Source organism: Xenopus laevis, chromosome 2L (assembly GCF_017654675.1).
Source record: "Xenopus laevis strain J_2021 chromosome 2L, Xenopus_laevis_v10.1, whole genome shotgun sequence".
Lineage (NCBI taxonomy): Eukaryota > Metazoa > Chordata > Amphibia > Anura > Pipidae > Xenopus > Xenopus laevis.
The window spans coordinates 12,714,771-12,728,578 of record NC_054373.1 but is presented as its reverse complement, the minus strand read 5'-3'; the positions used below and the strand labels follow the sequence as shown (position 1 = coordinate 12,728,578).

The following is a 13,808-nucleotide window of genomic DNA, read 5'->3' as shown; positions in this document are numbered from 1 at the left end:
TTTATATGGGGTCATTGACCCCCATTTGAAAGCTGGAAAGAGTCAGAAGAAGGTAAATAATTCTAAAACTATAAAAATTAAACAATGAAGACCAATTGGGAAGTTGCTTAAAAGTAGTCATTCCATTCCAGAGGTTCCCAAACTTTTTTTTTTTTTTTTTTTTTTTACCAGTGAGCCACATTCAGATGTAAAAAGAATGAGGAGCTTTCATTAAAAAAATGTTCCTGGCTGGTACCAAACAAGGGCTGTGATTGGCTATTAGTAGCCCCTATGTGGACTACTAGAAAATCCTGTAAATATTAAATAAACCCAATAGGCTGGTTTTGCTTCCAATAAGGATTAATTATATCTTAGTTGGGATCAAGTACAAGCTACTGTTTTATTATTACAGAGAGAAGGGAAATCATGGAGTCTATGGGAGATGACCTTTCAGTAATTTGGAGCTTTCTGGATAACGGGTTCCCGGAATTCCTAAAGGATAAGAATTGCAGCAAAAGAGCATGAGGTACTCTATTATAAGACTTAATCAATACCAAAATAATCTGGAGGTCCCCAGATATCTGGTTTGGAGTATTTTATTCCTCCCATATGCTTTTTCCCAGCAGAGATAGAAATAATCAGGACGCATTTTATTGCGGTACAGGCAGCAACCTGGCTGCCATATTCACAGGCTCCCAGCTGAAACAATCCTGAATCCTGACCCCGGCACCTCTCACCTCCCATCAGACAGTAGCTCAGCTACCGTTCCCTGCCAAATAAAGGGTAAGTCATGCCAATCGCTTTGCTGGAATACGGGAATGTTCAGCGGAGTTTCATTTCAGGCTGACATCATGGGAAGCCCTCAGAGTTTGCTACAGGCTTTATAATGTGTGAACCATTTCCTCTCATTACTCCCCATAAATCCACCGAGTTCAGAGGTGACTCCATGTTTGTGTGTGGGAAGCAAGAGGGGAATGTGAGTGTCTAGCGCCACCCAGAGGACAAATAAGGATTAGACAGTGAGACAAGATAAAGGTCGATTGATTTTAATAAGAGCAAGAACGTAATCAACAGCTTTGTTTAGTAGCCAGTGATTCAAACGAGAGACTGGAGGAGAAATAAGAACGGATCTGAATAAAAAGGTAAGTAAAAATTAAGAGCCAAATAAATGTTGGCCTCGTTGAGCAAAACACACGGGATCAGCGACCCCTCCCATTTACAAGCAGGAAGAAGAGAGGAAACAATTTAAGAACAGTAAAAATACATTAATACTAGTTTGCCAAGTTGATAAGAATAGGACATTGTGTGACTAAAATAGAATAAATATAAAATATTATAGGCACAATGTTTTAATAACAAAATAGGTAACTCGCTTAATTTTGTATTTTTTACCAATATCCTGTCCTTTACTATATTTCTCTTATAATACATGAGGGATACTCAGAGTTCCCTGTATAACTCAGCCTGCAGCCTTGTGCCTTTATATGGTCACAGAACAACCCTCAGTGACTTCTAATATCCTTATCATTTACAGTAGGGGGTACATTATCCCTTATAATACATGAGTGATACTCAGAGTTCCCTCTATAACTCAGCCTGCAGAACAACCCCTCAGTGATTTCTAATATCCTTATCATTTACAGTAGGGGGTACATAATCCCTTGTAATACATGAGTGATACTCAGAGTTCCCTGTATAACTCAGCCTGCAGCCTTGTGCCTTTATATGGTCACAGAACCCCTCAGTGACTTCTAATATCCTTATCATTTACAGTAGGGGGTACATAATCCCTTGTAATACATGAGTGATACTCAGAGTTCCCTGTATAACTCAGCCTGCAGCCTTGTGCCTTTATATGGTCACAGAACAACCCTCAGTGACTTCTAATATCCTTATCATTTACAGTAGGGGGTACATTATCCCTTATAATACATGAGTGATACTCAGAGTTCCCTGTATAACTCAGCCTGCAGAACAACCCCTCAGTGATTTCTAATATCCTTATCATTTACAGTAGGGGGTACATAATCCCTTGTAATACATGAGCGATACTCAGAGTTCCCTGTATAACTCAGCCTGCAGCCTTGTGCCTTTATATGGTCACAGAACCCCTCAGTGACTTCTAATATCCTTATCATTTACAGTAGGGGTACATTATCCCTTATAATACATGAGTGATACTCAGAGTTCCCTGTATAACTCAGCCTGCAGCCTTGTGCCTTTATATGGTCACAGAACAACCCCTCAGTGATTTCTAATATCCTTATCATTTCCAGTAGGGGGTACATTATCCCTTATAATTTCAGTGCCAATGTCACCATTATAAAATAATACAGAGAAGCTGTATCCCAAGGGTTATTCTTCTCTCTCGCATATAAAACATCAAATCATAATAAAAGTTTTTTAAAAACAACTTAAAATATGACTTCAAAGAGAACTTATTCATAAAACATTTCTTCTTCTATTCCATTTCCCTATGCAGGATGGTAGGAACGGTCTAATTGGCATTAAGGAAACTGGCAGAGAGACATGTGAGATTATGGTTACACTGCCCTTTGTTGCCCACAGTTTGTTTTGCCATGTAAAATCCTGAATTCTGCAGCATTGTGCTTTAATTCAGGCCCCAAACTGGGTGCAACTTGGTTTGTTCCTTTTACTTTTTCAGTTCTACCTTCCATCAATCAAACCAGGAATAAAGAGCGTGTTCACTTCTGCTCTGTGAAACTACAGCTCCCAGCAGCCCCTGTGGGTCCTGCAGAGGGTTCATTCTGTAGCAGATTTGCAGATATCTCAAGAATCTTCTTCTCCTCCAGTCTCAGAGATTCCACCAAAGCCAAGTGCACAGCGGCGTCAGCATCGGAGATCTTCTTGCTTCTCACAAGGGAAATCTGGCAAATGCATTGAACAGACAGCAAATCAGTAAGGGCGGGGCTTTCTAACTTGGCAGTTCACCTTTAAGTTAACTTTTAGTACGTTTTCAACTTTTCAATTGGTCTTCATTTTTTCTTTTGCATAGTTCGAGAATGAGTTGCCTTTTTCTTCCAACTCTTTCCAGCTTTCAAATAGGGGTCAGTGACCCCATTTAACAAATGCTCTGAAAGGCTACAAATGTATTGTTATGGCTACTTTTTATTACTCATCTTTCTATTCAGGCCTCTCCTATTCATATTCCAGTCTCTTATTCAAATCAGTGCATGGTTGCTAGGGGAATTTGGACCCTAGCAACCAGACTGCTGAAACTGCAAATAATTAAAGCTAAATAGCTGAAAAAAAACACAAATAATAAAAAAAAAGAAAACCAATTGCAAATTGTCTCAGAATATAACTCTCTCTACAGCATACTAAAAGTTAATTTAAAGGGGAACGACCCCTTTAACAGAGCTACATTCTGGAGGATGCAATAGGTCAATCCCAGCAGGTCCGGACTGAGAATTAAAATATGCCCTGGCATTTCAGGTACACAGAGGCCCAAACAGCCCACATAGAAGCCAAAACAGCCCCCACCAGCCCACTAAATACTGACTTTCTATGGGACCTTATAGCAGCCCCTCTGGCATTTGCCAGAACCCACAGATTGCCAGTCCGGGCCTGATTCCCAGTGGAGGATTCACATAGTTTCATCTATTCTGGGACTGATTGGGTGGAAGGCACCTACTTGTCTCTTTTAGGGCAGCAATGGTATAAATGAACTCACACAGCACCCAATTTTTATATATATTCAGTTAAAAGGGTTGCTCTGGCCTGGTTATTCTATGAGTGAGACATTTAAAGGCATGGTTACAACGGTGTTGCACTACTCATATGGTGAATTAAGGGATAAAGGTAAGAAAAGGTGAAATGTTTACTTAAGGTCTAATATAGCAACCAATCAGCAGGCAGTATTCACTGTACAGCACATGAAAAACAAATCTGATTGGTTGCTACACCTGGACAAACTTTGTACCTTTTATTACATTACCCTAGTAAGTGTATCACCTTTACATTTTTAAAGGGCAACCGCATCCTGAGAAAGTCTACCACGGATACTCAATGTAGGGCACACTTACCTCTTTAAGGGCACAGGAGGTTTCATCCAGCAAGTGGAAACAGATTTTTCTGACAAGTTCTCGGGAATCCTGCTCATTGGCATCAGAAATGAAACTTCCCAGAATGACTTTCTTCCAGCTCGTGCTGTTATAGGAATAAAGGGCAGGGAGGTTATTGGAAGGCAGGGGAGGGAACACTGGGAAGAGTTGGCAGCTGCTGTTATAATGTCATAGTATTAACTGTTCTCAAAACAGAGATTTACTGGCGGCTAACGAGCCCCAAACTGCCAGAAGCTTTCCAGTTAAACTCCGGTAACTCACTGTGCTGGCAATGACTAAAAGAAGGGATCTAGAACTCGCCATCCCTAAAAACCATCAGCAAGTTCTTTTAAGAGGTTAATAATTTACAGAAAATGTGCAGAGAGGGATCTGAGTTCAGAAGTTAATGTGATCCAAAAACCCTTTGCAATTCCACTTCTTCACCTGTTGGTGGCAGCAGATCCCTGCCCCAAACAGCAGACGGGGTGGGAACCCAGCGAGACGGGGTGGGAACCCAGCGAGACGGGGTGGGAACCCAGCGAGACGGGGTGGGAACCCAGCGAGACGGGGTGGGAACCCAGCGAGACGGGGTGGGAACCCAGCGAGACGGGGTGGGAACCCAGCGAGACGGGGTGGGAACCCAGCGAGACGGGGTGGGAACCCAGCGAGACGGGGTGGGAACCCAGCGAGACGGGGTGGGAACCCAGCGAGACGGGGTGGGAACCCAGCGAGACGGGGTGGGAACCCAGCGAGACGGGGTGGGAACCCAGCGAGACGGGGTGGGAACCCGAGACGGGGTGGGAACCCAGCGAGACGGGGTGGGAACCCAGCGAGACGGGGTGGGAACCAGCGAGACGGGGTGGGAACCCAGCGAGACGGGGTGGGAACCCAGCGAGACGGGGTGGGAACCCAGCGAGACGGGGTGGGAACCCAGCGAGACGGGGTGGGAACCCAGCGAGACGGGGTGGCGCCCAGCGAGACGGGGTGGCGCCCAGCGAGACGGGGTGGCGCCCAGCGAGACAGGGTGCAGACCCACAAGCACATTCCCCAACTGTAAGCAGTGATTGGTTAAGAGTAGGAAAAAGGTGTCAGGCCAAATATTTTACTTACAATTCCTCTGGCCTAAGGCACAGCAGCTTCAGAGCAGTTAGGAGTTTCCAAGATGGACCCTCTATTCCGAACGTCAAATTTCTAGGAAAATTGTAAACAAATCCAAATGAACCTCTTTTTTCCAATCCAGAGAAAAATAAATTACCACAGCTAGAATGATTACAGCGTATTTAAAATTGGGGGCTTTACATTGATACTAAAAGTGTAGGTTTTAAAACAGAGCTGGACTTACACTAGAAAGTCATGTTCCTTTAGCAATGCCCATTTCTTTGGCATCTGCTTGTCCCCAGGAGACAAATGAGCAAGGATGGTATCTGAACAAAGTCACAAAAACAAAGGGAAATCACATGAATTTTTGTAACAAAACAAGGAAGTAAAAAATGTTTTCCCCTTCCCACCCCTAATTTGCATATGCAAATATATGCAAATTAGAGTTTGGATTCGGTTCGGTATTCGGCCGAATCTTTCACAAAGGATTCAGGGGTTCGGCCGAATCCAAAATAGTGGATTCGGTGCATCCCTAGTTCAAAGAGCAGAGACAGTAACTGAAATCCGCTATAAAACCTCTAATTTTGTAGAACAAAGAAGCAGGCGGAGAAACTGCAGCTGTAGACTGTAAGCTCTTGCAGGCAGGGCCCTCATTACCTACTGTATGAGTTTGTCTGTATATCATAAACTATGTACAGCATTGCAGAATAAGTTGGTGCTTAATAATTGACTCTAATATTAATATTAATAACAAACTGCAAAAGAGCAACATAAACCTTCACTCCTCTTAGTAAAGGTATAGGATCCACTATCCAGAACGTTCTGAATTACAGGAAGACCAGACTCCTCTTTAATCAAATAATTCAGATAAAAATTGATTTCCTTTTTCTCGGTTATAATAAAACAGTAGCTTGTACTTGATCCCAACTAAGATATAATTAATCCTTATTGGAAACAGTACAAGGCAGGCGGGTTTATTGAACAGTTAAATTAATTTTACATAGCATTAAGGTGTGGCGATCCAAATTACAGAAAGATCGCTTATCCAGAAAATCCCAAGTCCCGAGCATTCTGGATAACAGGTCCCATACCTGTACAGGGCATTGACTGGTTAGAAGGTTATAAGGATACGAAACCTTTGGTCACATAAACGCTCCGGTGCGGATTATTGGCCGCTACAAATCCATACTCTAGCAGGAGGCGCTGGTTATCGTGGGGCCCATAACATATAAACGCCTGGTCGTGTTTCCGGCAGCCACTGTTGGTCCTGATCTCGTAGCAGCGTCTGTCTTTACTGAATTCCGCTTCCACCTTTATGGAAGAAATGGAGAATGAAATGAGGGCACCAGAGAGGAGCAACATTCTCAGGTCTAATATCAGTTCCACCAATTACAGTAGTTCCCAACTGAACACTGTTAGGGTTCAGGATACCCCTATTTTTTTTATCTAAAATTTAACTACCCTTCCTATTAAACACCACCTAGCACCTTCCATTTTTTTTTTAAATGTAAGTTATTAGTTTTAGTAAAACATATATACAAACAAACATATCACATTATGCCAAGCCAACATTGCATTGCAGTAAATCCGACATTGTTTATAGAAGTTTGGTGGACATTACCGTGTGGGTCAGGTATAAAAGAGCTGTCTGAGGGGTATATTGAGCTAGATACTCTGCATTAGGCTCTCAGCCTAAGAAATTAGTCTAATCTCGCTTCACAAGGGTCTAAAATGTATTGTATTTTCTCTGTGTGCCCCTTACTTCTGTGGTAAGTTTAATTAATGGTACGGTTTTATTGACAGTTGCATCCATGTTTTAACTGAAGGTGGGCGAGGACCCATCCATTCTTTCTTGCGTAAAACAGGAGGGATCTGAATCTATTCTTGGTGTACTTCGAGGCCATAAACTCATCCATAACCCCCAGAAGACAAATTAGTGGGGACAGAATTTTGGGGAATTCCAAGTGATCTACGAGAATCTTAAGGACCTTGACCAGTAGCTGTCTATATCAGGACAAGACCATATCATATGGAAGAACGTAGCTTGCAGGATATTACACCGGTCTCTGGTCTTCTACCCATGGCATGGAGCCTCACCAGAGTGATGTAGAGTTGGTGTATTATCTTATATTGGATAAATTGGTCTCCAGTTGAGGTCAAGTATTTATCAGTTGCTTCCTCTCAATACTCCTGGGTCATCTCAAGGATATATAAATGAGCCAGCGGTTTTTGGCTGTCTCAAATGGTTTGGGACCCATAGCAAGGGCAGTTTGTTATAGTTGCGAAATTAGTTTGGAAGGGGCAGGTGTATGTAAGTTTGGTGTTCAGGATGAAAACTGGGCCTGGAATGTTTGTCTAAGTTGGAGATAAGTGTAGTTTATGTGTTTGGCACTTCACTGATAGTTGTTCATAGGAGGGGATGGTTGGGTCTATAAGTTGGTCACCCAGATATTTTATGACACAGTTGGGTCAGAGTATAAAGTCCCGAAGGTGTAGTAGGTGTGGGAGTAGTGAGTTCCTAAATAGGGGAAGCCTGGGAGATAGGAGCACTACGTTGTGACGTTTGAGAGTGACTGCCCAGATTTTGTGTAAAAATAGAATTGTAGAAGGTAGTTGTGGAAGGTCATCAATGTGTCGGTATGGGAAATATTTTAACCCCTCTAGTGAGCCAAGGATTAATGCTTTAAGTTTCATATTTGGATTCTATGGATCTGGGAGCCCCCCTTCCATTTTTTATGCCTATATAACAAGCTTGTGACTTTACCTGCACCTCTGGGCTGTGGTTTAGCAGGTCTAAGTATGGAGCCAAGGCACAGACGTCCTGCTGTGCCAAGAGTCGGTCCTGCTGTGTGTGCTTCATGTATACGGTCCTTGTATTTACAGTGCACCAGGCCCAGCGCAGGGCATCATACGTATATATATCTGCTACATTGTCACAAAAGAGGGGCTGCAAGGAGCTGAAGAAAGCCAACGATTCTGTATGCAGCTCTTGGACCTCTGTTTTTTGCTCCAGAGCTTTTTTCCGGAGGGGTGCAGGCAGCAGGTGGACTATTTCCAACTCCCAATAAACAGGGCAGCTGTAGGTGCTGGGTATTACATCCAGGTAAGGCTTCCACTGGGAACGCTCTCCGGCAAACCTTTCTGCAACCAGGAACGTGCACAAGGCCAGCAGTGGGGAAACATGGGGTCTCCATCTGTGCATCAAGAGAAATGATGATGATTAACCCAAAATGATAAAATGAAGACTCCTGCTTCTAAACTATCCACCAGCCATCATTAATGGGGGTTGTTCACCTTTAAATTAACATCAGAAATTAAACTCTTTTTTACATCTATCGTAATATTGCCTTTGAAAGCAACTTATAACTTTGCCATAAAGTATTTGCCCGATGCTTTTACATTACCTGTCTGATGCCCCATGTTCCTGTATGAGGAGGCTGCCATATTTGTGCAGCAGGAGTCCGTTAGCATTAGAATCTCTAACTGACAGGGACAGGTTGGCAAAACAGTCAGCTTTAAGAACTTCAACTAACAATTACTTACAAAAACAAACCTCTCTCAGCAAAAAACATTCAACATGACCTATAGGTAACTTTTAATGTAAATTCATATTTTAAAAAGTAGTTTTTTAGTGTCAGTATCACTTTAAGTATGATGTAAAGAGTGATATTCTGAGACAATTTGCAATTGGTTTTAATTTTTTATGGTTTGTTATTTATTATGATTTTGAGTAATTTAGCTTTTTTATTCAGCAGCTCTCCAGTTTGTAATTTCAGACATCTGGTTGCTAGGGTCCAAATTACCTTAGCAACCATGCATTGATTTGAATAAGAGACTGGAATATGAATAGGAAAGCGTCTGAATAGCAAGATAAGTAATAAAAAGTAGCAATAACAATACATTTGTAGCCTTACAGAGCATTTGTTTTTTTAGATTTGAAATCTGAAAGAGTCAGAAGAAAAAGGGAAATAATAAAAAAAATATAGAAAAGAAAAAATGAAGACAGATTGAAAAGTTGCTTAACAATAGCCATTCAAAAACATACTAAAAGTTAACTTAAAGGCGAACCACCCCTTTAAATGGACACTATACTGACCATTAAATAAAGGTCTCTCTCCTTTGAAGAGCATGAATTACATAAAAAAGTAATTTATCTTTTAGCGTGTCCAAGATGTTTCTTAACCTTGAGTGGCCAAATATTGGGTTACTCACAGTCTAATATATTTCCCAAGATAACTCTGCAGAACAGTCTCTGTAGTGATCAGACAGGTTTCAGGCAGTGCAATGATCAGTTCCCCTGGCTAATAAAAGGAACAAAAAGAAATGTTTTACAGATTTAATTTCTACTGCAGGGATGGAACCTGTTATACAGAATTCTCAGGACCTGGGGCTTTCCGGATAACGGATCTTTCCATAATTTCACACCTTAAGTCTACTAGAAAGTCATGTTAACATTAAACACAAAGGGCTGGTTTTGCTTCCAATAAGGATTAATTACATCTTAGTTTGGATCAAGTACAAGCTACTGTTTTATTATTACAGAGAAAAAGGAAATCATTTTTAAAAATTTGGATTATTCGGATTAAATGGAGTTTATGGGAGACGGCCTTCCTGTAATTCAGAACTTTCTGGATAATGGATCCCATACCTGTACAAACAGCTCCTTCCTCTATCGCTTTGCCTAATAAGAATATTAAAGCGCTACTGGCATGTTCCTATAGTCACATCACCCTTTTGTTTCTACAAAAGTAAAATCCGGGGAATGAGACACTCACCTTCAAGTCTCTGGTAGCCATCAACCCTCTTCCAGTGTCTGTAGGGAGAGCAAGTGAGAGTTAGAAGATCCTTATTGCCAAGCGCTGCTACATCCTCCTGCCTTGTGGGAGAATGAGTTGCTGCTGCCATTATAATATGGACAAATGTGCCCCAGGCCTAGTAGGTAAAACCATATTATATACGGCACCTTTCAGGTTATAGGTATTTTAGTCACATTTATTCCTGCTGATATTCTGGTGTTTATTATCTGACTCTGCAGATAGAAGGAGGTACCCAAGTGGCACCAGATTGAAGGAATTCAAGAAGAAGGTTGAAAGAAGAGAAGACTGGGGGGCGGAGATAAGGCTCAACAACAGCAGAGCCCCATATAATCATTGATATTGTTCTAATAAACAGACAGGCAGGTTATTGCTAGAGATTCTCCAGTACTGTGGGACATACCTGCAAACTCTGCAGCTCGTAGGTGCCTGCCTTGAAACCCCCTCCCTTTCAGCCACCTCTGCAGCTGGATGTACTGCCATTCATGGCTCCGATTGGCTGGAGACAAAAACAAGGAATCTTTTAAAGATCGGTGGGTCATTTGTGGGGTCCGGAATAAAAAAAAAGTACCTATTCACATTTACTGTAGAAAATAAGACGTTGCTTTATGGAGTTAAAAAAGAACAGGAACACAAAAAAATGAAAGTGTTTTAAAGGAATGAAAATATAATGCAGTGTTGCCCTGCACTGGTAAAACTGCTGTGTTTGCTTCAGAAACACGACTATTGTTTATATAAATAAGCTGCTGTGTAGCAATGGGGCAGCCATTCAAAGAGGAAAAGGCTCAGGTTACACAGCAGATAAGCTCTGTAGAACATAATGGTGTTATCTGATATCCACTATTTAACCTGTGCCATATAGACTTTTTTCAATTTCCAACATTGCTACTCAGCAGCTTGTTTATATGAACTATAGTAGTGTTTCTGAAGCAAACACACCAGTTTTACCAGTGCAGGGCAATATTACATTATATTTTCATCACTTTAAACACTTTGATTTTTTGGTGTTACTGTTCCTTAAAGGAAGGAAAAAGCCATCTACAGCAGGTTTTGCTTTCATTAATTCCTTTAAAGGGTTGGCTCACCTTTAGGTTAACTTTTAGTATGTTATAGATTAACCAATTCTGAGCAACTTTTCAATTGGTCTTCATTATTATTTCTATCCAGGTACTCTCCTATTCATATTCCAGTCTCTTGCATGGTTGCTAGGGTAATTTGGACTCTAGCAACCAGATTAATGAAATTGCAAATCTGCTGAACAAAAAGCTTTTTAACAGATAGATAGATAGATAGATAGATAGATAGATAGATAGATAGATAGATAGATAGATAGATAGATCCCACAAATAATAAAAAATGAAAGCCAATTGCAAAATGTCTCAGAATATCACTATCTACATTTTAAAGGTGAACAGTATCACCTGTGAGCTATGTCATCACACAAGATACCACATTAGGTAACAAAGGAACATTCCAGGGCAGACACCCAAACTGCTCATTGTCCCAAGAAGTTTACTGTACCGTCCCCAATGTACCTGCATAGGATTTAGTGCCAGATGGGCCTTTCCTTTTCCTCTTTCGCCCCGTCCTTCCCCATTTGGATTTCATAGTGGTTTGACCTCAAATTATAGTCTGGAAGAAACATATGTTGATCAGTGCTCACTGTGGTCCTTTAACTGATACTGATAGATTACTGCAATATATAGAGAGAGAGAGATATATATATATATATATATATATCCAGAAGTAGCCAGCACTCTCGATAAATGGTTTAAATTGCCTGGGTGTAATATCCAAAATTTCAATATATGACCAACAAGAAAGATCCGCAATCTCAGGTCTTAAATAAAATTTAAAAAGTTTTATTGTTAAATGTCAAAGTGAGAAAGGCCTTGGAGGCCAAAACTTGTATTTAATACCTGAGAGTGCGGATCTTTCTTGTTAGTTATATATATATATATCCAGGGCCGCCATTAGAAATCACGGGGCCCCGTACAACAAAATTTTTGGGGCCCCCTGGGCCCCGCCCACACTGACGACCAAGCTCCACCCCATATCCCGCCCACTCCACATCGCAGTTAAAAGACCACACAGACATCAGCGCTAAAAATGTAACCCCCCCACACAAGTTGTAAAAAGCTATTGATGGTCAGGGCCCCCTTATAAAAAATTGGGGCCCCAAAAAAAAATTACAAAAATTAAATTTTTTTTTTTAAAAAAAACTGGTGGCAGGGGCCCCCTTATAAGTTAAAAACAAATTGGGGCCCCAAAAAAATGTAAAAAAATAATTTTTTTGAAAAAAAAAAAAAAAACACTGGTGGCAGGGGCCCCCTTACAAGTTAAATAAAATTGGGGCCGCCAAAAAAAAAATGTAATTTTTTTTTTTAAAAAAAAAAAACAATGGTGGCAAGGGGCCCCTTACGAGTTAAAAAAAAAATTGGGGCCCCAAAAAAAATTTTTTTAAAAAAAAGATTGGTGGCAGGGGCCTATAGAATATTAAAATAATACATTGGTGGCCAGGGGATTTAAAAAAAAAAAAAACACACAAACTGGTGTTCAGTAGAATTGAAATGGCTTCAGTACTTCAACTTCGCCTCCTTTCGTGACTTCAGGTCTTTTCTCCGCTTCAGGACTTCAATTTCGGCTGTTTTCGTGACTTCGGCTTCGGCTGTTTTCAAGACTTCGGGTCTTTTCGGCGCTTCGTGACTTCGGGTCTTTTCGGCGCTTCGGTTTTTTCCGTGACTTCGGGTCTTTTCGGCGCATCGGCTTCGGCTTTTCGCCACTTCCGCATTCGGCAACGCAAGAGGCAAGACGTACGGCTCGGGCGCTCTTAAGTGGGGCCCGGATCTTCAAAAAATGCAGCGCTGCCGGGCCCCCCTTCATGCCCGGGCCCGGTACGCTTGTCCCCCCTGTCCCCCCCTGATGGCGGCGCTGTATATATCCCAATAATTCTCAGACCAGCACTCCCTGTTGTAAAAATTCAATTGTTTATTGTTACATGGTATCTATACGCAACGTTTCGGTCCCCATTGGGACCTTTTTCAAGGAAGGTCCCAATGGGGACCGAAACGTGGGGTATAGATACCATGTAACAATAAACAATTGAATTTTTACAACAGGGAGTTCCGGGTCTGAGAATAATTGGTGTATACAAAATTACCGTGGACCCCTCCCTTTGTTGAAGCCATTGGCCTTGGAGTGCGGATACTCATTTGGAAGTGTATATATATATATATATATATATATATATATATATATATATATATATATATATCTCCAACAAGAAAGATCCGCATTTTCAGGTCTTAAATCATATCAATTTGGAAGCAGCTCATTATCAGATTGGCTAATGTTACTATAAAGCAAAGCGGTAATGAGCACAGGGCCCAGGGTAGACACCCCTTTTTTAAATTCCCTAAAGAGAGATCTGCCTGAATGGAACCTTTGTGTAAAATATTCATTCAGGGCTGCATTATGCAGTATGGCCATAGGGATATTAATAAACCGCCATTGACACGTCACGTGTATCCAATACCTTGAACATGGGGAACACTGCAGGGCCTGCTGTCTGAGTCTCATTAAACTGCCCATTCCTATAGGAGGGAGCCGGTAGCTAAACAATAAGCCGTATCACATCTATCAGCACAGACAGAGCGGAGAGTAAACCTGGACTGAGAAGCGCATCATACAACACGTGCAGCATGTTCTTTCCACTTCCGGGTTCTTAGGTCGCGCCCCTCGCATTCTATTGGCTGAACGTTGCACATGGCATTTACCAGGAAGTCTGCAAGCTATGTCGATATAGTAAATTCCATTGGTTTACAGCAGGTGGCGCTGTTTAATGAACTGGATT

General features: G+C 41.5%; 1 protein-coding gene across 3 annotated transcripts; it reads right to left on the bottom strand.

Annotated features, from left to right (window-relative positions):
* Window positions 1-1,009: 1,009 nt before the first annotated feature.
* On the bottom strand, window positions 1,010-13,663 carry setd4.L (SET domain containing 4 L homeolog). 3 transcript variants are annotated; one of them, NM_001086205.1, is given in 13 exon segments: window positions 1,010-1,575; window positions 1,685-1,946; window positions 2,185-2,867; window positions 4,026-4,149; window positions 5,154-5,234; window positions 5,386-5,467; window positions 6,278-6,452; window positions 7,906-8,335; window positions 9,354-9,442; window positions 9,917-9,954; window positions 10,359-10,454; window positions 11,491-11,587; window positions 13,491-13,663. In NM_001086205.1, coding segments are annotated over 10 exon segments (1,371 nt in total). In that variant the 5' UTR covers window positions 11,564-11,587; window positions 13,491-13,663; the 3' UTR covers window positions 1,010-1,575; window positions 1,685-1,946; window positions 2,185-2,684.
* Between the last annotated feature and the right edge of the window lie 145 nt (window positions 13,664-13,808).

Excerpts from the sequence above, each read along its gene's own strand:
- setd4.L (XM_041580841.1), bottom strand. The coding sequence starts at position 11,563 with ATGAAATCCAAATGGGGAAGGACGGGGCGAAAGAGGAAAAGGAAAGGC. Across the intron at positions 9,955-10,358 it reads ACGAGCTGCAGAGTTTGCAG|ACACTGGAAGAGGGTTGATG; the intron begins GTATGTCCCACA and ends CTCTCCCTACAG. Across the intron at positions 5,235-5,385 it reads AAGGAACATGACTTTCTAGT|AAATTTGACGTTCGGAATAG; the intron begins GTAAGTCCAGCT and ends CAATTTTCCTAG.